This window comes from Mauremys mutica, chromosome 10, assembly GCF_020497125.1.
Source record: "Mauremys mutica isolate MM-2020 ecotype Southern chromosome 10, ASM2049712v1, whole genome shotgun sequence".
Classification (NCBI taxonomy): domain Eukaryota; kingdom Metazoa; phylum Chordata; order Testudines; family Geoemydidae; genus Mauremys; species Mauremys mutica.
This window is the reverse complement of record NC_059081.1, coordinates 57,931,981-57,953,747: the sequence shown is the minus strand read 5'-3', so window position 1 is coordinate 57,953,747 and position 21,767 is coordinate 57,931,981. Positions and strand designations below refer to the sequence as shown.

The window sequence follows — 21,767 nt, the reverse complement described above, 5'->3', positions numbered from 1 at the left end:
ATCCGTTCCTTTGATCACAGGGCACCTTGGGAATTGGTGTACGTGGTCTTCCTGTCTTTTCTACATTTGTTTTCCTTTCTTTAAGAGCTTCTAAAATGCACTCTTTGCTCTCTCATAATTGCCAGTCCAGGCTGTTTCTTTAAGAAACAAACAAAAAAAAACCCCTGAACATTTAAAAGTGGTGATATTAAAAGCATATTTTAATTAAATGGTAGAGTTGGAAAATAATTGTTGGATTTGACAAGCCCCCCAGAGCTCTTTCACACCATCCTTGTCACTCCTGTACTTTGCCTTTGTATGTGTGATTGTCATTGAACTGAGAGCCTGGTTTAGATAGTGAGAGTTTTGTTTAGATTTTTCTTAGAATGGGGCAAATCCATATTTTTTGTTTTTCTTAGTCTGGATTCCTCTTCCTTGTTTCATTTTTTGTGATATTTATTTCTGTACTTATATTATTCCCTCCCTCTAAGAGCCTGAGTGCACAAAGCCCCCTTTGCCATTCCCATTCTGCCTGTTCAGGACTGCAGAGGAACCTTGAATTGGCCAGAGCAATCACAAATGAACAACATGAGCTAACTCGATTGGTAAGAGAGCAAAGGCTCCAAGTCTGGCCATGCAAAGTACTAGCTCAGGGCCCCTGCTGTTCTGCTTGAGCCCCCTCGCCCAAGTTTGTCCAGTTTAAAAAAAAAAAAAAAAACATTTCAAGAGCCACTTAAAGATGAGGTTACCTGTCAGCAGCAGGTGCCTCAGAGGGCGATAGTCCCCCAGATCCAGGTGCTCCGGAAAAGGCTGCAGGTCGCCGCCCGGGGCTGGCGCAAGTGCTGCGGGGGTACCCAGCCGGGGCGGGGCCCTCACTACATATCCCTCTAGGCAGTGATTTCCCTACACCCCCCCTGAATTTTCCCAACACCCGCCCCAGTTTTGTGAGCTAGTTACATACCAATTTAGTGACTGTTTGGAAATCTGAATTTAAACTGAAACATTAATACACACTTTAAAAGCTTATACAATGTATGATAAAATACGTGTATCTGAAAAAGTATAATAGATTTGAAAAGTATGAACATAGACTAACTTGCTTGCTTCCTTATACAGCTGTTTTTTATGTCGTCAGTGCATTCATTTCGGTGATGTTGGCCAACCTAATAATTTCAAATGATGATTTGTAAGCAAAGTCTAAATGAGCTCTCCCTGACAGCTAGTGATGAACTGGGGGCTAAGGCTTCAGGGCCAGATTGTATTTACATTCACACCTAATCTACCTAGGGATCCAGCAAACAGAGCTGTGTTGTCCAAGTGATAGATTTTGGCTGGGGTTGGGTTACAAACCACTTGAATGTGGGGGAAAGGGGGGATGAAATGTTGTTCTTATTGTATGAGTATCGGGCAGTAGAACTGTACTTAGCCTGTGATGATTTGAAGGCATCAAGAGAGAGGGTGGGGACCTGTCCCTCTCCACCGTTTAAAGACAGAGCTGATTAGGCTCCAATAGATAGTCTTTTGTTCTGTTAAGTGACCACTGCAGCTGAAATCACTGACAATCAGGTCTAAGTGCTTAGTCCTGTTGTGGGGACAGTGTTCCTGTGGGTACAGTGTTTCTGTGTAAGAGACAGCCCAGACTGCACTAGCAGCGAGGTTCCCCACTGAGAGCTCAGCTGAAATCACTGAGAGCTGGTGGAACCTCAAGAGACCAACTCGCAGAGGTCACAGTGGTAGGTGACAGCAGAAGGTGACTGTGCAGGGCCATTGGCAACAGAGTGGTGGAGTGAACGGTGGCACAACGAACAGCCGTGGCCAGAGCGAACTGTGCCTTTTTGTCCGCCACCTGGAAGGTGTACTCACGTGAAAGCACCTCTGAACTCTGAGTCTCCATTGACCAAGGGCAACACCGGTGAGTGGAGTGCGGTGGAGGGAAAAGTGAGGGGCATGTTAAATAAACATTTGTTTGTTGGACTATATTTTAGTCACTTTGCTCCAGAATGCTCGATTTGTGACTGGGAATGGAAACTTATATAAATATGTTTCCCAGTAGGCCAAGATTTTTAAAATGCAGTATTTGCCAAGGTTATCTCATATCGTTGCTATCTCGAGAGGTCATTGTGTTGGGGAGTTTCTGTACTAAACATTTTTATTATTATAATTATTTTTTACATAAGAATGGTCATACTGGGTCAGACCAATGGTCCATATAGCCCAGTACCCTGTCTTACAACAGTGGTCAAGGCCAGGTGCTTCAGAGGGAATGAACAGAACAGGTAATCATCAAGTGATCCATCCCCTGTTGCCCATTTCCAGCTTCTGGCAAACAGGCTAGGGACACTCAGAGCATGGTGTTGCATCCCTCTCATCCTGGCTAATAGCCACAGATGGACCTGTTCTCCAGGAAATTATCTAGTTCTTTTTAAAATCCTGTTATAGTTTTGGTCTTCACAGCATCCCCTGGCAAAGAGTTCCCTGGGTTGACTTTATATTGTGTGAAGAAATACTTCCTTTTGTTTTTTTAAAACCTGCTACCCATTAATTTCATTGGGTGACTGCTAGTTCTTGTGTTATGTGAAGGATTAAATAAAATTTCTTTATTCACTTTCTTTGCACCAGTCAAGATTTTGTAGACCTCTGTCATATCCCCATTAGTCATCTCTTTTCTAAGCTGAAAATTCCCAGTCACTTTAATCTCTCCTCCTGTTTCATACCCCTCATCATTTTAGTTGCCCATCTCTGTACCTTTTCCAATTCCAATATATATTTTTTTAGGATGGGTGACCAGATCTGCACACAGTATTCAAGGTGTGCATGTACCATGGATTTATATAGAGGCAATATGACATTTTCTGTCTTATTATCTATCCCTTTCTTAATGATTCCCAACATTGTTTGCTTTTGTGATTGTTGCTGCACATGTAGTGGATGTTTTCAGAGATCTATCCACAATGACTCCAAGATCTCTTCCTTGAGTGTTAACAGCTAATTCAGATGCCATCATTTTGTATGTATAGTTGAGATTGCTTTCCAATGTGCATTACTTTGCATTTATCAACATTGAATTTAATTTGCCATTTTGTTGCCCAGTCACCCAGTTTTGTGAGATCCCTCTGTAATTCTTCGCAGTCTGCCTGGGACTTAACTATCTTGAATAGTTTTGTATCATCTGCAAATTTTGCCACCTCACTGTTTACCCATTTTTCCAGATCATTTATGAATATATTGAACAGCGCTAGTCCCAGTACCGATCCCTCAGGGATACCACTATTTATCTCTCTCCATTCTGAAAACTGATCATTTATTCCTACCCTTTGTTTCCCATCTTTTAACCAGTTACTGATCCATGAGAGGACCTTCCCTCTTACCCCATGATGGCTTACTTTTCAAAAGTCAATTTAAATTAAATACATTTTTTTTAAATCTATATTTTTTTTAGAAATCTAGGCCTGTTGTGTTTTGCTGTAACTTGCATTAATCTTATGTTAAATTTGCATAATCCTAACAAAACATTTACTTTATTCATATCGCTTTTATATATCTCATTGGTCCTGACACCCCCCCCTGTAAATTCGAACACCCCCCGCCCCCAATTTCAATTCCTGGGGAAACCACTGCCTCTAGGGCCTGCTTGATGCCCACACCTTACAGTGAAGCACATTCCTAAGAGGTGTCAAGTATCAGAGGGGTAGCCGTGTTAGTCTGGTTCTGTAAAAGCAGCAAAGAATCCTTTGGCACCTTATAGACTAACAGACGTTTTGCAGCATGAGCTTTCGTGGGTGAATACCCACTTCTTCGGATGCAAGAAGAACTTGCATCTGAAGAAGTGGGTATTCACCCACGAAAGCTCATGCTGCAAAACGTCTGTTAGTCTATAAGGTGCCACAGGATTCTTTGCTGCTATTCCTAAGAGGGGAACCGGTTCGGGGTGATGGCTCCGTGACCAAGCAGGGGGGGGGGGCTCCTCTCGTTTTGGGGGGGGGGGGCTTAAAGGAAAGCTGGGGCTGCTGGCCCTGGGGCTGCCGCACCAACCCCGCCTATCCGCGGGGCTCCAGCTGCTACACCAGGCCCCCCCCGCCAGGCCCCGCGCCTCCCCTGGGGCCGGGGGCCGGAGCCCACGTACGCTACAGCCCCCGCCTTGGGCAGAGGGAATCGGCCGCCGCCGCCTCACGCACCGCGGGCTCCGGCCGGGACGGGGGGTGTCCCTGCGGCAGGCCCCACCTCGCTGTGCAGCCCGGGGTCGGGGGGGCGCGTTAACCCCCAGGCCCGCAGCCTGTTTGCTGAGCCCCTGGTGCCGCCCGGAAATCCCCGCCCGGCAGCACCCTCCCCTTCCCCCGCCTCTCCAGCGTCTTGGCGACGGGCGCGGCGGGCTGTGCAGCCGGCCGGGAGCTGCAGGCAGGGCGCGGCATGGAGACCACCCCGCCGCAGGGACCCCGCCGGGTGAGGGGCCTGGGCCGGCCCCCTCGCTGGGCTGCGGGCAGGGGTACGGGAGGGGCAAGGTCCCGCAGTGGGAGGAGGGGAGATGGGGGAGGGGTCTGTGTGTGGCTGACTCTCTTATGGGGGGAATGTGTTGGGGGTCGCAGGTGGGGGGAGGGCATGTAGGGGGGAGCATAGGGGGTTGCAGATGGGGAGAGGCTCCTTCATGGGGGTCGTGTATAGGTGGTGGTGGTGGGGGAGGGTCCCCTCATGGGGGGAGTGTACGGGATGGGAGGGGAACTCAGAGTTACTTTTGAGTTTTATAGTTTCTTCTCAGGTTGGAGGCAGGGTTTTGCTATCTCCCTTTCCCAGGGTCCCCAGGTCAGTGTGTAACACAGATGGCTATATGGAGGCTTTTAATCCTGCTGAGCTTACTGAGGCCACAACCTGACCTGCATTTTCAGCTGTGCTAAGTAACTGTGTTGAATATGGATTCTGCATTGTGCAAATGTGACCCAGATCTTGATTAAAAGCTGTAGTTTAAGAACTGTTCATGATACAGACTAATCTTGAAAAGTTTTTTTTTTTTTTTAAAAGCCCTTTCAGTAAAGTTCTGCATCCCTCGGAGCTGGCCAGCATGGCTATGTTAGCAGATGGCAGCGTTAAAAGCAGTGCTTAAAATCAGTTTGCTGGAATAGCTGACCAGACAGCGTGTATTTTACAATTGCATCCTAGTTGTAGCAATATGGAGAACCCTCGTGTAGACCAAGTTCCTGTGATCACCAGCTTTTTTAACAGTGTTGTTAACCCTACTCAGACCTACATAACACTGTATTCAGAATGCTAGTGTTCGTGGGAGCATTGTTTACACTGATGCTGTCGCTGTTGGAGTTCACCAGTGTTAACAATTGTGTTTTTTTGTTTTGAGGTGGTTGTTTTTTTTGCAACCTTTCCCCTCCCAGTGTAGACCAAAAAGAGTGACTTTTTCCAAGGGGACATATTAATCCTCTTCATTGATCAAATAACTAGCAAAGTCTTGCACGTGAATATAGTCATGGTCTCATGCAACTGGCAGCCAGGAATTTCTGATCCCTGTTCTGTTGTGGGTTTGAGCAAGTCTCTCTTATTGTCTTGGTTTCCTTATCCTTATAATAAATATGCTTGTATCACAGGGTTTTTGAAATCAATGTACTGTGTTTTGAAGATGTAAAGAGCTATAAAAATAATGGTCTAAACCTCAGGACTTGCAGTAGCTACACTCCCCAGAACCACTTGTTTAAATCCTGACAGTACTGACTTAGCCTGTTATGTTTCTGTGGCAAATAAATTCAGTTCAGTGCAATTTAGCCTGGGTCACTTTTGGATGTGATCTTTAAAACCAAGATCCTGTCTGCTCTGTATTCCTGCTTAGAAAATAAAGATACTTCTTTCCGCACTCTCTTGGAACAGTATTTGCACACTCAAATACTGAGTTTCAGCAGTCCTGCCCATATATAATGTGTGGAGCACTTTGGGATCCTTTGGCATGGAAGGTGCTCTATAAACAGAAAATGGTTAGTGGTAGTTTTGTTACAACATTCATCTGCAAAGGTGCACTGCAATACACTTTTTCTATGGAGTTGGGAAAAGAGGTTTTTCAGGTCCTGGTAATTTCAAATCTGAAATGGAGTTAAAACTATTGTATATATCACAGTGCTGGATCTTTTATAAAATCTGAATAGAACAGACTTTGCCGGCAACTGTTTTTGTTTTTAATTTTTTGTTCTGTTTTTGAGGAATATCTCAGAGAAACTCTTGGTCTCTTTACAGCTCTTTACAACTATCACATGTAGATAACAAAACATGTTTACTGCATACAGAATAATTACATAAAGTTGTTTGAAGGTTTTCAGATATTAATTTTAAAGTTACCCAGTGTCCTAGAAACCTTATAATGGGTGCTATAGAAATAAGCAAAAATTGGACTGATTTTGGGTTCATCCTCGCTTTACCAACATTTTGTCACTTTTTGCCATACTCCCTGTATAGAATTCTGTTAACACTTACGGGAAGGGTAAGTAGTAGCTAGCTAGGTGGGTGTTGATTGGTGGGGTCAGCCTCACCTGCATGAAAATATTATTTACTGTCAGTCTCTGCAAGCCCACATGGCCAAAACTCAGGACAGAGATTTGAGGCCAATCCTGCAAACCATCACTCGCACAAGATGTCCCACTTGCTTCAATTAAACTAGCATGGGTAAGGATTACTCTTGTGAGTAAAGGGTCATGGGATCTTGGATTTCTAATTGCAAGCAGCTGTAAGACCTACTGCTGTTCCAAATGGAACGTTGATGGCAAAACTCCCATAGACTTAAATAAGAGCGATATCAGGGACAGCAAGGTTCATGTCCAGCTAATCCTGTCTATCAGAAGTTTATTTTTAGTGCAGAATTAGCTGAGGTCAGAGTCGACACTGTCGGGTTTAGGAAGCTGTTCAGTGTCTCTCTCAAGGACTGACTTTGAATGGTATGGGGAAGAAACAAGTGGTGAGTTCAGTTCTAGGGAGCCTTTAATTACATTATCTGTGTATTTTTTAATCGAAATAAAGTCTTTGGAGCATGGAGATTTTTTTCCTTTGTCCAGTTCACTTATTTAATACAAAATCGGAATCTAAGCTGCCTCATTTTTTCTAGGTGAGAAAAATGTATCAGGTGTGTGAACTATGCTTCAGCTAGTCTGTTAACAAGAGGTTTTATTATTATGTAGTTTTAATTTTGTTTTGACTTTATGGTCAAAATAATTTGAAAAAGTTGTTTTATTGCACATTTTATCATGTTAGACTGTTCTATCTCTAAATTTATAATTTCACTAGTAAAGTACCTGCAACTCTTCATACTATAATCTGCAAATATGTTGATATTAAATGCCTAATTTTTGGCAGTGTTTTTGTAGATATTTTCAATAACTGACTGGAGTGATGAATTAACTTTCCTGTTTGTGTAGTTTATTATAAGAGAAGTAAAAATATTTAAAGATAACAGCTACATATGCCTCTGAGGTGTCTATAGCAGTGGTTCTCAAACTTTTGTACTTGTGACCCCTTTCACATAGCAAACCTCTGAGTACGACCCACCTTATAAATTAAAACCACTTTTAAATATATTTAACACCATTATAAATCCTGGAGGCAAAGCCTCAACCCCTTGGGATGGAGGCTGACAGCTCGGGACCCCCCATGTAATAACCTCATGCCCCCTTGAGGGGTCCCCAGTTTGAGAACCCCTGATCTATAGTATCTCTCTAAAATACAGCACATATCTGAATTTAGGCATTGACATCAAATGTGTATTAGATACCACTTTACATTTCTACATAGCACCTTCCATCCAAGGATCTCAGTGTAATTGTGTACATTTGCTTATGTATGTGATGTTCAGAATCGCCTTTCAGAAGACTTAATATTTGTTGGATGTGTCGGTCATGCTTGGAATTAGCTGGTTTCTGTGAAATGGCTTAGCAAGGGCTTAGAAGGGAGATGTTTTCATAACGTACTGATGGAAGATTTTTTTATTTCAGTGCCCACCCCGTGCCCTTCCCCCAGTTCCAAGGTAAGATTAGTTGATTATATGAACTATGTTAATTTTTGTGCACTGGGGTGATGTACTTGAAAGTTGTGAAATTAAGAAAAATTAGCTCAACAAAAATCTCAGAGCTCTCACAGACTTCAGTGAGATTTTGCTAAGTGTCTTAAAGTGACAAATATGCTTTCAATTCTGTGCTAAACAAAGTTTAAAATAAAATTAAACTTGCATTTGTGAAGCTAGGGTTAAGGCTATGTCAGCAATTTCATTATAAACCTAGCTTTATTTTAGTTTCGTATTTCATCACAAAAAATTGCAATAGACTAACATTTTTATGTAAGTTTTAACCTAGCAGCAAACAACTTACATTTTTAAGGTATTTTTTAAAAATTAGTTACCCAAATACTTTTTTTTTTATTTAAATGTGTAACTTCCTCCTTTACATTCCAGAGGTCTTGGGGTATCGGATGCTTGTTTTCCAATCATATAGTACTAAAAATTTTTAATGTTGTAAATAGATTGGGAAACAGTTTAATTCATATCTCATTGCTTCTGTCATTTGGAGCGGGGAAAAATGCAACAAAGATTTTAAAAACTACTTCAGTCTCAGTAACTTTTCTATTTTCAACCCCTTGTTCTCCTTTCCTGGCCTTGCCTCGTTGTTTATTGCTGTTGAATGCTGTCTCTCATCTATATTTTAAATTGCAAGCACTCTGGGGCAGAGACTTTTAAAAATCAGCCTGGTGCCTACCATACTTTTGAGTGTGATATAAATAATAAGATCTATGTATACCATATTGATGCAAAAGATGTCGAGGTTATAGTTCTGAGGGTTCAATGATCCATGAGCCAAGATAGATTTTGATGATAGGAAAGGCAATTGTTATGGTGTGTTAAGTCGAAAATCCTCTTCAGTGCCTTAAGACATATGTACATAGTAGCTCATAAACACCATTGAGGAGTCTGAATATATTTTGTTAGCTGTTTTCTTCACTGTCATATAACTTCTCCCATTAGTTTGTGTCAGATAGTAAGACAGGTTCCAATTAAAGAGCCAGGTAAAATGAAAGTTTTAATCTTCTGAACAGCTAACAAATCAAGAAACTATACATAGTCACAAGAAGCAAACAGACTATTGTTTTGTCTATTGCTAAGCAGCATCAACCTTGTCATATTCAAATGTTTGTAAAAAGAAATAGGGTTCAGGGGAGGTGGATGGCTCTTATGTGTAAATTCTGTGACCCCATAAACCAATTGCATTGTGAGCTCTAACACAGTTCTGCGTTGTAACTGATTCAAAACTAACATTCTTGTTCTTTTTATATTCCTTTCTGACTTTTTTTTTAAATTATTTTTATTTAACTTAAATGGCAAAATCTTGGATCTGAAGTGGAAGCCAAGGTGAGTTTGTTCAATATTAAGTGCTGTGCATGGATATACTTCTGTTTAACAGTTCCTGTTGACTTCAGTTGATCCTATTTTTAAAGTTTAGTGCCGCACTTTAATGTTTTGCTTAAAAGCAGATTGCTAACTATTATAATTTATTTATTTAGTGTTAATGTGTACATGGTTAAAGATTTTTAGAAAGTTCCTTATGCTTTTGGGTGGTCAATTTGAGACGCTTTAAAGGGGCCTTATTTTCAGAGGAGAGTTATTTAGCTTAGAAAAGAGAAGAGAGTCTTTAAAGTCACTTGTTGTGCAGGCCCCATCTCACAGTTTTCCTTCTCTGGACTTTTTCATTCTCTGCTATATCTGTCTTGAGGTGAAGTCACCAGAATTGGACACTATGCTCTACATGAGAAGTTTTTTCTATGGTGCATCATTATTATAATTTCCTTTTTTTTTTTTTAAAGCCCACCCTGTGTGTTTTTAACATACACCTCTACCCCGCTATAACGCGACCTATAACATGGATTTGCATATAGCGTGGTAGCGGCGGGGCTCTGGCGGTGCTTTAAAGGGTCTGGGGCTCCGGCGGGGAGCCCTGGGCCCTTTAAATCCCGCTGGAGCCCTGCCGCCACTACCCCGGGGCTGCGGCAGCAGGGCTCGCTGGTGATTTAAAGGGCCTGGGGCTCCACACAGCAGCTAGAGCCCGGAGCTCTTTAAATCACCGCCAGAGCCCTGCCGCCCCTACCCCAATATAATGGGGTTTCAGCTATAACACGGTAGGGATTTTCGGCTCCCCACGACCACGTTATAGCGGGGTAGAGGTGTATGTTGCAGTTTGCAAGGTTTTTTATTTTCTATTACTTCCCCACTCCTTGCTGTACTCTTCCTTCTCTTTCCTCTGCTGATGGGAGTTGTCATGGCTTGTGTAAAAAAGGGGCTAGGAAACTCCAATCTTCTTCACTTCCAAAGGGATTCCCCTTTCTGGGTTGAGGTAGAGTTGTTAGAAAGAGAGGATAGATTCCTCCATAGTGTGTAATTAGTTTTTATTTTACATCCTACAGATGAAATTCCACTTAGTCGTCCGAAAAGAAAGAAGCCCAAAGGAAAAAATGCACTGGGTAAGAAGCTGCCAGGAGTGAAAGATATACTTGGAATGCTGGAGGAACTCTGTTCTGTAGCTGATCTCCTGACAAATGCATCCTTAGATTTCATACCTACCATTCCTAACAGGGCAACTTTTAGTCTTTCTGGCTCATTCATCTTCATTGGTTATTGTCACAGTTCAAAGCAATTGCACTTGTATTTCCCCATCATGGTCCAGCAAGGGCACCCACTTTTAGGGTTCTGACTCCCCAGCCATCACCTCTCTTTTGACTGAGACCTGTGTCTCTCTTTCCTCTGACTGGGGTTTTTCTGGGATGCAAAGTTCTCTCCCTACACTGCGAATTCCCCAGCAAATCAGATTGCCAAAGCAGGCCTGCTTTGCTTTCTCCTCAGAGACTATAAACATATAAGCAAGTACATTATATTATTATAGTGAAAGCATTACAGAGAAAATGTATTAAAAACAATAAAAGAACTTACACGCATGCTAATAAACTTACCATAGATAACCCCAAACTCCAGCAAGGGCTCTGGGACATGATCAGTTCTTCAAATCCCACCATGGGTTTTTTTCTGTAATTACAAGTTCTTAACAACTGTTCCCTCAAAACAAGCACCCCATGCATCAGTTAGCCTTTCCTTTATATAGCCTGAGTCTTTGATCTTCAGAAACCATGAATAGGTAACCAGCGAGCCAGTGGTTCTCTCAGGGCATAGCTTCAAAAGGTTAGGTCCTGATGTGGGGATTTGCATTCCCCTTCCTCCATATATTTCCTAAAAAAAAAACCCAAACAAAGAAAAAAAAACCACTTAACTTTGTTGGTCCTGAAAGTTTCTTCTTTTCTGTTACATTGTTGAAGATAGTCCTTTGAAGCGCCTAACGTTTCCCAGGGTTTGCATTGTCCATGTCTCTCCCCTGGAAAAGTTACATACAATCCACAATAATACATTAAGCAGCAGGGAGCGGGGCGGATTTGACCTGGGAATGTTGCAGGGGAGTTACATTGGGGATGAGAAGGAAGCTACCTGAGCTGTAACCTGAGCCAGGAGGGGGGTTGGGAGAAATGACACCTTCTGCCTGGGAGACTGAACAAAGGAGAGGAGGAGCAGAGGGAAGGGGGGAGAAAGCTGCTGGAGGAACTTTTTAGTTTCAGTGTGGGCTGGGTGGTGCATCACAGGGAACCCCAAGCTGGGGTCTAAGCTCCCTGAACCCCCAGAAGGACTTGATTGAGGGGTCCTGGTTGTGCCTACAAGCTCTGCTGTAGACTGCGTTCCAGTAAACCTTCTGTTTTACTGGCTGGCTGACAGTCTCGGTGAATCCCAGGAAGAGGGGTGCAGGGCCCTGACTCCCCGACACTCTGTGACACTTGCATTTATAATACAGTGGACTCCAAAGCTATTTAAATGTAATTCGGTAATATCTCCTAAAGATATTGTAGGAAATGTCCATATCTGTCACAGTTTTTATACATTGTTTTTTTATTCTGAAGCGGTATTAGTTAGAATTATAGTCTGAATACTAAAGTCATTGGGCTTCCCCCCCTCCATTCTGGTTACTGATAAAGCAGCAGGTGCTGATACAGCACTGAAAAATGGCTTGCGTTTTTTTCTTGCTATTTTTTCCCTTTCTGGTTACCTCAGTTGCTTGGGTCCTTGAGACTGGACAGTCATCCACAGCCATGAGATGCTTTTCAAATTGATCATTTTATTAAGTGCTCTAAATTCTGAATGGACTCAACACAAATCCAAGTAAATGCTACTATGCCTGTTTCTGTAATAGATTTAAATATTGTCAGATATTCTTTAACATCTCACAGAGGAGATGGATTGTTCACAAAGTGCGTTCCACATGAATTCCACCAAGTAGCAAAGTGCAGATATGTCTTGGTTGCCTTCCCAGGAAGGCTGACGCTACCGTTGAACTGAGTTTTTTTTTTCTTTTATTCTGCTTTTCAGAGGGTATTGTTCATGCAGCTGTCCGTCGGCCATCTGAGAGTAGCGAGCCTCTAACTCCTGAGGTTCAGGATGCTCCACCTCAGAGGAAACGCAAGAAGAAGAGAATGCTTCCTGGTATGTGGAGAGTGACAGAAAGGATGGAAGATGGAATTAGGCTTGGCAGCATAAAGCCTCGCTAGCCCACTTCTTAAGTTTCCATTTCTTAAACCATTAGAATAAGTCCATCTGCATTGATGACCGGCCAAAGTCATCTCTGGCGTAAATCCATGGAGTCAGTGAAAATTCATGTCAATTAAGCATTAGGTTAAGAAATCCATCACTCAAGCGTCATGCAATTCTAGATGTTCAGGTTTCTACTGGAGTGATAACTCTGCCGTCTTGCATCTATGTAGTATCTTCTATGCCTGTTTATCTTGTTAAATATGAGCCATATTTTATTACTGCTGCTAGTTTTGTAATCTACACCATAAAGTATATGCATATATAATGTGAATTGGGGCCAACAGTGTTCTAGTAGAAACTTATATTTTGGAATTTCTTGAGTTTTGAATATTTAATGTTCCAGTGTTTCATTACTGCTAGCTTTTGTGAATATTTGCTGATTTTAACAATGGAATAAATTAGAGAAATCTTGTAATTTTTTTTAGGATATTGTTTTATTCAAGTAGCTATTTTCAGTCCAAAAGCAAACACGTTGAGGTGTCTGCATCTGCTAAAAGATTTCAAGACCAGTGGTGGGCTGAGTTTGTGTGATCATAAAAAAATAATGTAAGAGCTTTGATTATTTCTTAAAGTGAAAAATAGAGAATTGCTTTCCAGTGCTGATCCCAGATTTAATATTTTTAATGAGACAAACAGCACACCAGTCCTTGCTCTGAAAGCTGCCTTTGAAACACTTGGAAATGTTACTTTGAAAACATGTAACACTTTAGTTTACTGGCACCGTACTGCAGCACACAATCACAATTCCTAAATTGTTAAAAGTATATTAAAAGATAAATAGGTTAAAAATTGTCACAAGATTAATTGAAACATCAAATTTTGGAAGTGGAGAATTATAGATGATCCTATGTTAACATTTTGTATTAACTGAAACTCAGAACATGGTGCTTTTTGTTCACAATGATTGCATTATAGTTATACAGCTATCTTAGTGCATAAATTTCCTAATCTGTACTACTTTGCAGATTAGATTTTTTGTGGTTTGTTTTTAAATCTTCAGAATCTGAGACCTCTTTCATCCAGCAGAATGTGCCCAACACATCCTTTTTTCAAACTGGAAATGGCATGGATCCCCAGCCCTCTGAAGAAACAGTGATTCGTAAACATCGAAAAAAAACAAAGTGAGCGCTTCTAAGGTGCCTTATAATTCTTGTTGAAGAATACCTATGATAATGTATTAATATATGTTAGTATTTAAGGCCCTGATCCTGCAAAGACTTGACGTCTCTGGACCTACTCAGTGTGCAAAGATAAGCGTGTGTGTAAATCTTTGCAGGGTCAGGGATTAACTTGGTTTTCTTTAATCCATGGTCACAGTGAATGCTAAGGATTTAGTATTAAGAAATATTGAGGTAAATTTTGGCAATTTATTAATTTAATCTTTCTTCAAATCTACACTACAATTCGAACATGATAGTATAAATACAATACTTAAATCACATAAATTAAAAAGTAAATCAGAATATGTAACATAGGCCATATCTGTACTAGAGTGCTTTAATGGTATAGGAATACCACCACTACACTGGCAAAAGTGATCCTAGTGTGGATTCAGCAATACTGGCAAAACTGTGCTTTGTACTGGTATCGTGAAACAACCTCCCACAAATAAAACAAGCTATACCAGTAAAAGTGTGGCTGGGGACTTCAGCTAGCACAACTATGGCAGTCAGGGATCATACCTCTTCACACCCTTGACTGACATAGCTGTGCTGGTAGGAGTCTGTAGTGTAGATATAACCTAATCATCTGATTTCTGCTTTTCTTTAACTTTCACTCTTATTTCTTAACTTTGTCAGAACATTACTTTTGCTCTTTATTTTGTCTCCACTTTCCTTCAGCTTCTGAATGTTGCTCCTTTAAAACACTTTTGCTTCTCTTCCTGCCTTTAACTTTTTTCTTTTACTTATTTCTTTAACTTATTTCTTCTGCATTCTTTCTATTACAGTAATATTTTCATGTCTTTTTTTTTTTTTCCACCTGAGTGGTCTGTCACAAAACAAAAGTAAAATATTAAAATAGTTATTGGGGGTTTGCTTGATGATGGTGATTTTGTGCTTCTGTAAAGAAGAATTTTAGGCCCTGATCTTACCAGCAGTTGCACCCAAAAGAAACTTTATATACGTGAGTATTCCATACTATTCATACCAGTAAAATTAGGCATGTACTTAAGTGTTTACAGAATTAGAGCATTAGTCTTTAAAGCTTTAGACATTATTCTTTTTCTCTCCACATATCCTGTGATGATAGGAAGACTCGGCCAGCAGAAATGCAGTGTTCCAATGAACTGGGAGTGGAGGAAGAGGACATTATTGAAGATGAACAAACAAAAAGTCCAGATCAGCAACCTGTGTTTGCTGCTCCCACTGGTGCTAGCCAGCCTGTGAGCAAAGTGTTTGTTGAAAAAAATCGTAAGTCATTTCTCATTCTTGTAACTTCAGATATTTTAATAATAATGAAAAAGTTAATGCTGTCCTGTTAAAAAAGAGAAGTTGTCCAGATGTGTTTTTCTGCAGAAATAGTTACAACATTAAAACCAGCTGAGCATGTGGCCTTATGTATATTTTTAAAGTTATCAAATTTCTGCATATGTGTAATTTGACTTAAAATATATCATTGTGTACTCTGAAGTAGAGCATTCTTTCTGAAAATGTCACGCTCCTTGAAGTTAAATTAATGGAAAGCAAGAATTACTATTGCACTCATCTTGACACGAGTCCCACAAGCACTAATTTTTTAATCACAGAGTTATATGACCCTGCTCAGAGCAAGTCAAGATGACAGAGCTTTATCCAGCTAGTATTTTCAGTGTTGCTACCCTGGTGAGAAATTTTAGGGAAAACATACTATAGGAAGGCCTGTATGTTCATATACTTTTTGAATATAAAGGAAGAGGGATGAAAGAGGTTTTTATGGGAGACAAAATGGGATGCTAAAGCATTTTTCTTTTAAGTGAAAATTGTAGTTCTTCTGAAGCTATTCTTGAAACCAGGTGTGTTTTGTGGGGTCTTGGTAAGGATTATGGAGCATAAGGGCCAAAATGCTTCCTCCATGTGCAGCACCCAGCATAACAAGGCCCTCATCCTGACTGAGATTTCTAAAGTCTGGTCTGCACCAGGTTTTACTGGCAAAACTTTATTCGGCACAGCTCTGCATGCATCCACACTAAAAACTGAGTCCAGCCAACAAAGCCCTGAACTTTTGCTGGCAAAATTAAACCAGTTCACCAAGTGACATAACACCTCTATCAGTATAGGTTGTGCAATCAAATTGCCTGTGAGGAGACAGAAATACCTGTACCAGCAAATGCAGCCCTCCAGCAACAAACCCACAATGCAGCTGTCCCAGCAGCAGTGATCCCTCTGGTCAAATTTTTGAACTCTGCTACACAGGGCTCGCAGTGACTGGAAGCCTGCCTCCCATTTAAATTTCCCAGCATGTTTTGGAAATACCTCTTAACCTGCCTGCCACCTCCACAAGCACTCTTGTACAAGCATGATTCCAGCTAAACCTTGTGCTGCTACCTGTTCCAGGAAAGAGGTCCTGGATTTCCTCAGTCTGTGAAGCAGATGGAGTTGTACAGGCACAGCTGTGGATTCCCACAGGAATCAAGAATTGTATATACTGATATTGCAAAGGAGATGCAGAAGCAGGGGGACACAGCAAGGATGAGGGCCTATGCCAGGCAAAGGGGAAGAAGCTGCAGTAAGCTTACAGAAGAAAAAGGAAGGCAATAAAAAGTCTAGCACTTCCCCTAAGAGGTGCCGCTAATATGTGGAGCCAGGATAGATTTGATTTAAATCACTAGTCAGAAACAGGGGCGGCTCCAGGCACCAGCACACCAAGCGCGTGCCTGGGGCGGCAAGCCACGGGGGGTGCTCTGCTGGTCGCCGTGAGGGCGGCAGGCAGGTTGCCTTCGGCGGCATGCCTGCGGAGGGTCTGCTGGTCCCGTGGCTTCGGCAGACCTCCCGCAGGCGGCCGCCGAATCCGCGGGACCGGGGACCTCCCGCAGGCAAGCCGCTGAAGGCAGCCTGCCTGCCATGCTTGGGGCGGCAAAATACCTAGAACTGCCCCTTGTCAGAAAGACTCGATTTAATCATGGATTTCTACATAAAAGTGTATTCTTGTTGGTTGTTATAACCTTAATACATATTCTTCACAACTCAGAGATAGATGTGTACCTTCTAAAAATGAAACCTACACTATACATTTTTAAAGTGATTTATTTTGAAAACTTTTCAGATTAGTTTTACAGCTATATCAGAAAATGAATGATTGTTTAGTTATTTCATTTACCAAAGGTAACTGAAGCAATTCACCTCCCAATAACTTCGTAAATATCTATTTCCAATTGAACAGGTTAATCATTAATATTTGGAAGATTTTCTTGCCATGATGTATTAGGAGGAGAACATCACCAGACAGACATTTAACTAAAACAACAACGTTATATATTCTGGATTTTTTTTCTTCAACAGCAAACATAATATTTTAACAAAACAAGTGTACAAATTTTTGAATTTAGTTAAACCTTCAATTTTTTTAAAATCAGGTTTGTGTTTGTTAAAATTGGTTTAACTAAAATACCGTATTTTTCCGAGTATAGGCCGCTCCTGATTATAAGCCGCACCCTTAAAGTTTGGTGCTATTTTAAAAAAATTAAATTTTTAACTTTTTTTAACTTAAAGAAAATCTCAGCCGCGGCCGGGACTCAGAGGGCTCTAGGCTGACCGCTGCGGCGGGGAGCCCAGAGCTCTTTAAATCCCAGCCGCGGCGGGGAATCAGAGCGCTCTGGGCTGCCCGCCGCGGCGGGGAGCCCAGAGCCCTTTAAATCCCAGCCGCGGCCGGGACTCAGAGGGCTCTAGGCTGCCCGCCGCGGTCTGGGCTGCCCGCCGCGGCGGGGAGCCCAGAGCCTTTTAAATCCCAGCCGCGGCGGGGACTCAGAGGGCTCTGGGCTGCCCGCCGCGGCGGGGAGCCCAGAGCTCTTTAAATCCCAGCCGCGGCGGGGAAACAGAACGCTCTGGGCTGCCCGCCGCGGCGGGGAAACAGAGCGCTTTCAATCCCAGCCACAGCGGGGAATCAGAGCGCTCTGGGCTGCCCGCCGTGGCGGGGAGCCCAGAGCCTTTTAAATCCCAGCCGCGGCCGGGACTCAGAGCGCTCTGGGCTGCCCGCCGCGGCTGGGATTTAAAAGGCTCTGGGCTCCCCGCCGTGGCGGGCAGCCCAGAGCCCTCTGATTCCCCGCCGCGGCTGGGATTTAAAAGGCTCTGGGCTACCCGCCGCGGCGGGCAGTCCAGAGCCCTCTGAGTCCCCGCCGCGGCTGGGATTTAAAAGGCTCTGGGCTCCCCGCCGCGGCGGGCAGCCCAGAGCCCTCTGAGTCCCGGCCGCGGCTGGGATTTAAAGGGCTCTGGGCTCCCCGCCGCGGCGGGCAGCCCAGAGCCCTCTGAGTCCCCGCCGCGGCTGGGATTTAAAGGGCTCTGGGCTCCCGCCGCGGCGGGCAGCCCAGAGCCCTCTGAGTCCCCGCCGCGGCTGGGATTTAAAAGGCTCTGTGCTCCCCGCCGCGGCGGGCAGCCCAGAGCCCGCTGAGTCCCCGCCGCGGCTGGGATTTAAACGGCTCTGGGCTCCCCGCCGCGGCGGGCAGCCCAGAGCCCTCTGTGTCCCCGCCGCGGCTGGGATTGAAAGGGCTCTGGGCTCCCCGCCGCGGCGGGCAGCCCAGAGCGCTCTGAGTCCCGGCCGCGGCTGGGATTTAAAAGGCTCTGGGCTCCCCGCCACGGCGGGCAGCCCAGAGCGCTCTGATTCCCCGCCGCGGCTGGGATTTAAAAGGCTCTGGGCTCCCCGCCGCGGCGGGCAGCCCAGAGCCCTCTGAGTCCCCGCCGCGGCTGGGATTTAAAAGGCTCTGGGCTCCCCGCCGCGGCGGGCAGCCCCGAGCCCTCTGAGTCCCGGCCGCGGCGGGGATTTAAAGGGCTCTGGGCTCCCCGCCGCGGCGGGCAGCCCAGAGCCCTCTGAGTCCCCGCCGCGGCTGGGAGGTTAAGGGCTCTGGGCTCCCGCCGCGGCGGGCAGCCCAGAGCCCGCGGAGTCCCCGCCGCGGCGGGGCTTTAAAAGGCTCTGGGCTCCCGCCGCGGCGGGCAGCCCAGAGCGCTCTGAGTCCGGCTCCCCGCCGCCACGGGCAGCCCAGAGCGCTCTGATTCCCGGCCGCGGCTGGGATTTTAAGTATTTTTATTGTTTTTTTTTTTAAGTTCCTGATTATAGGCCGCACCCCTAATTTAAAGACTTAAATTAGGGGGAAAAAGTGCGGCCTATACTCGGGACAATACGGTAGTTAAATGAAATGTTTTTTAAAAAAACTAAAATTAAATCAATGTCAGCTAGGTCAACATGAGAAACTTTAAATATTGGCTTCTGCAGCTAACTCAGTCGTCTTCACCTTCATTTTCCTGTTTGTTCATAATCTGGAAAAGAGAAACAAGCTTTCCTGCTTTTTCAGGTCCCAAACAATTTCTCAATTTGGAATGTATTAGTCCAAAGGAAGAAAATATTCTTTCTACACCGGCAGTAGAAGCTACTGCTGTTAAAAGTGAGATTATCACTTCAACAGTCTCTGAATCCAAGTGCTTAAGTGACTTCCACCAGTTCACTGGTGTGACTTTCTTTAAAACATCCAGCAAACATATATTTCTTGAATGGTTCTTATTCCCAAACTGGGTCTCTTTTACGGCCTGTTGCCATTATAGGTTTTCCCTTCTAGTGAGAGAATGGTATGATAGATCTCAAATCAATGAAGGCTACACTCAGAAAGACCTCAAGACTGGAATATGCTGCTCAAACAGTTTCACTTTTGTTTCTACTGCCTGTCCCTCCCTTCTCACATTTATCTCCAGACTTCTTCTCCTTGTCCAGATCTATTCCGCCCCCAACAATCTTCTATTCATTGAACTTTATGAAGTTTTGCACTTTTAGAGAGAGGTAAGGGATTGACTCTGCTACACAGATTTGCAGTGGTCTGTTATTTCTCACTTCTATATATTACTTATTTACTTAAAAACATTTTTGCTCTTAACAAGCATGTTATCTCTGGAAACACAAATCCACAGTTTGAGAATTGCAAAACTAAGCATCTCTGATGGTACCTTCTAGACTAAGCACTGAGTACCATTGGATAGATAGAAAGATTAATCTAAATAATCTATACAGAAGCCCCTAGAACCCCATAAGATTCGGTCTCTAATTCATGAACTGTTGGAACACATTCACAAAATTTTTCTTAAACATTACATGAAGATATTGTCTCATACTATAGAATTAGAATTTATAATCCCTATTCCATGATGAGATACATTATAGTTCAAAGATATCTTAATTAAAACTATCTTTAGATAGGATTTTTCCTCAAAAAGCATTTTATCAAAAAATCCGATTTAAATTAAAAAAATGCAATTTTTTTAATTAATAAAAATAATCATTGATATTTATCCACCCTGTGTGGAGCTCACCGCCATGTAGAGTATCCACGAGGAACCCACCAGTGACAGAGGGAACTTTGCAAGTTCCAGAGCAGGGCACCCTGGAACTGCAGACCAAGGAGCAGGGCACCCTGGAACTGCAGACCAAGGAGGAGCTTGCTGAGGAGGGGGATGTGGATGATGCAAGTCTGACATCAGGACCTCTTTGAGACCCAGCTGAAGCTAGAGAGAGAACTAATCACTGAGGAAGGGGGCAAGGACTGGTATAGGTGTAATTTACTATAACTGTTAATGCATGGCAGTTTTTTACTTTCTCCAGGCCCACTGGGGAGGGGAGGTCACCGTTTTCTCCCTCCTCAAATTGGCAGCCGACTGTGCATGGGCAGGGAACAAAGGAATTCTGTTTTAAAATAGCCAGTTTATTTCCAGGGTGTGAACTGGCACTAGTAAGTAATACAAACAGAGAATCAGGATAAATTAGCCCAAACCATTTGCAAATATATACTTTTGCCAGTACTTTCACTGGCAATGCTTGACAATAACCAAGTATAATTCAATACGTTACAAACAGAAAACATACTTGCACTGACTGTAAACTACACACATCTCAGTAAGTGAGCGTTCATACTACTGTATGTGATTTTGCAGAAAATCCATTGTAAACTGATTGAATGCAGGATTTCAGCTCCAAATCTCATTACTTGCATCCAGTTCAGGAAAGAGATTAAAAACAGTGTGGGTAGCTTTGGGAGGGGAAGGAGGGTTTTGATATGGACAGGTTCACTTGCTCTCCAGGAGTCCTAGGGGCCTTCTGATCCTTGCAGAGAAGACCATTTATCTTTAGTTTTCTCTCCTCTGTAACGAGTAGTTCTGAACATTTCCGTGTGAGAAACATTTCTCTCACCCTGGTAGGATACCTTTTCATGGTACTCTGCCAGGACATCTTGGGGATCGTCACTGTTTACGTACTCAGCTGTAAGGTAGGAACAGGGGACAGAATTAGGATATGTGTTCCATTTATTACCTCACCACAGTTAGGGAAGAATCCATCTATTATTTCCTACACATTGCTCAGAGTCACAATCCTGTCCAGCTGGACATGCTTAATGGCCTTGCATACTTGGATGATGACCATCCCCACTGTCGATTTTCCAACCCTGAACTGATTGTCTACTGACAGATAGCAATCCAGGATTGCAAGCTTCCAGAAAGGGATTGCTATCTGTTTCTCTGCTATTAAAGCAGCTCTCACTCTGGAATGTCTGTGCTACAGGACTGAGGTGAGCTCAGAACACAACTCCAGGAATGTGACCTTCTGCATCCAAAAGTTCTATAGGTCATCCCAGGTTTGTATCATAGTCTGGTCCCACCACTCGGTGCCAAGAACCACCGCTCCCCTGAGCAGGTAGTCAATGAATATCTGCAGCAGCTGGTTGCTTTCATTCACTGTGTGTATCATCCACTCCTCAGTATCCCCTTTACATGATGAGTTACCAAGATTCCACAAATATAAAAGAGTCACTTGCCTTGTCCTTAAAATAGACAAGAGAGATTCTTTGGTCTGTGCAGCATCTATGTTTTTGGATGCAAGAAATGAGGGATTTAAAAACAGAGTGAAAGAGTGGATTATGGGTTTGATCCCAAACTCCCACAGTTCCCAGAGAGGAGTGATGATATCCCACAAT

At 43.3% G+C, this 21,767-nt stretch overlaps 1 protein-coding gene across 2 annotated transcripts in view; it reads left to right on the top strand.

Annotated features, from left to right (window-relative positions):
- The first annotated feature begins 4,253 nt into the window (after positions 1-4,253).
- The window catches only part of TMEM237 (transmembrane protein 237), a 30,234-nt gene continuing 12,720 nt past the window's right edge, over positions 4,254-21,767 (top strand). The window contains exons 1-7 of one of the 2 annotated variants that reach the window (XM_044978489.1): positions 4,254-4,419; positions 7,950-7,981; positions 9,345-9,355; positions 10,405-10,461; positions 12,404-12,517; positions 13,626-13,746; positions 14,876-15,036. In XM_044978489.1, coding sequence (XP_044834424.1) covers positions 4,387-4,419; positions 7,950-7,981; positions 9,345-9,355; positions 10,405-10,461; positions 12,404-12,517; positions 13,626-13,746; positions 14,876-15,036 — 529 coding nt within the window. In that variant the 5' untranslated portion in view covers positions 4,254-4,386. Of the gene's footprint in view, positions 4,420-5,498; positions 5,949-7,949; positions 7,982-9,344; positions 9,356-10,404; positions 10,462-12,403; positions 12,518-13,625; positions 13,747-14,875; positions 15,037-21,767 lie in introns of those variants that run through there. The other variant, XM_044978488.1, reaches the window with a different exon arrangement.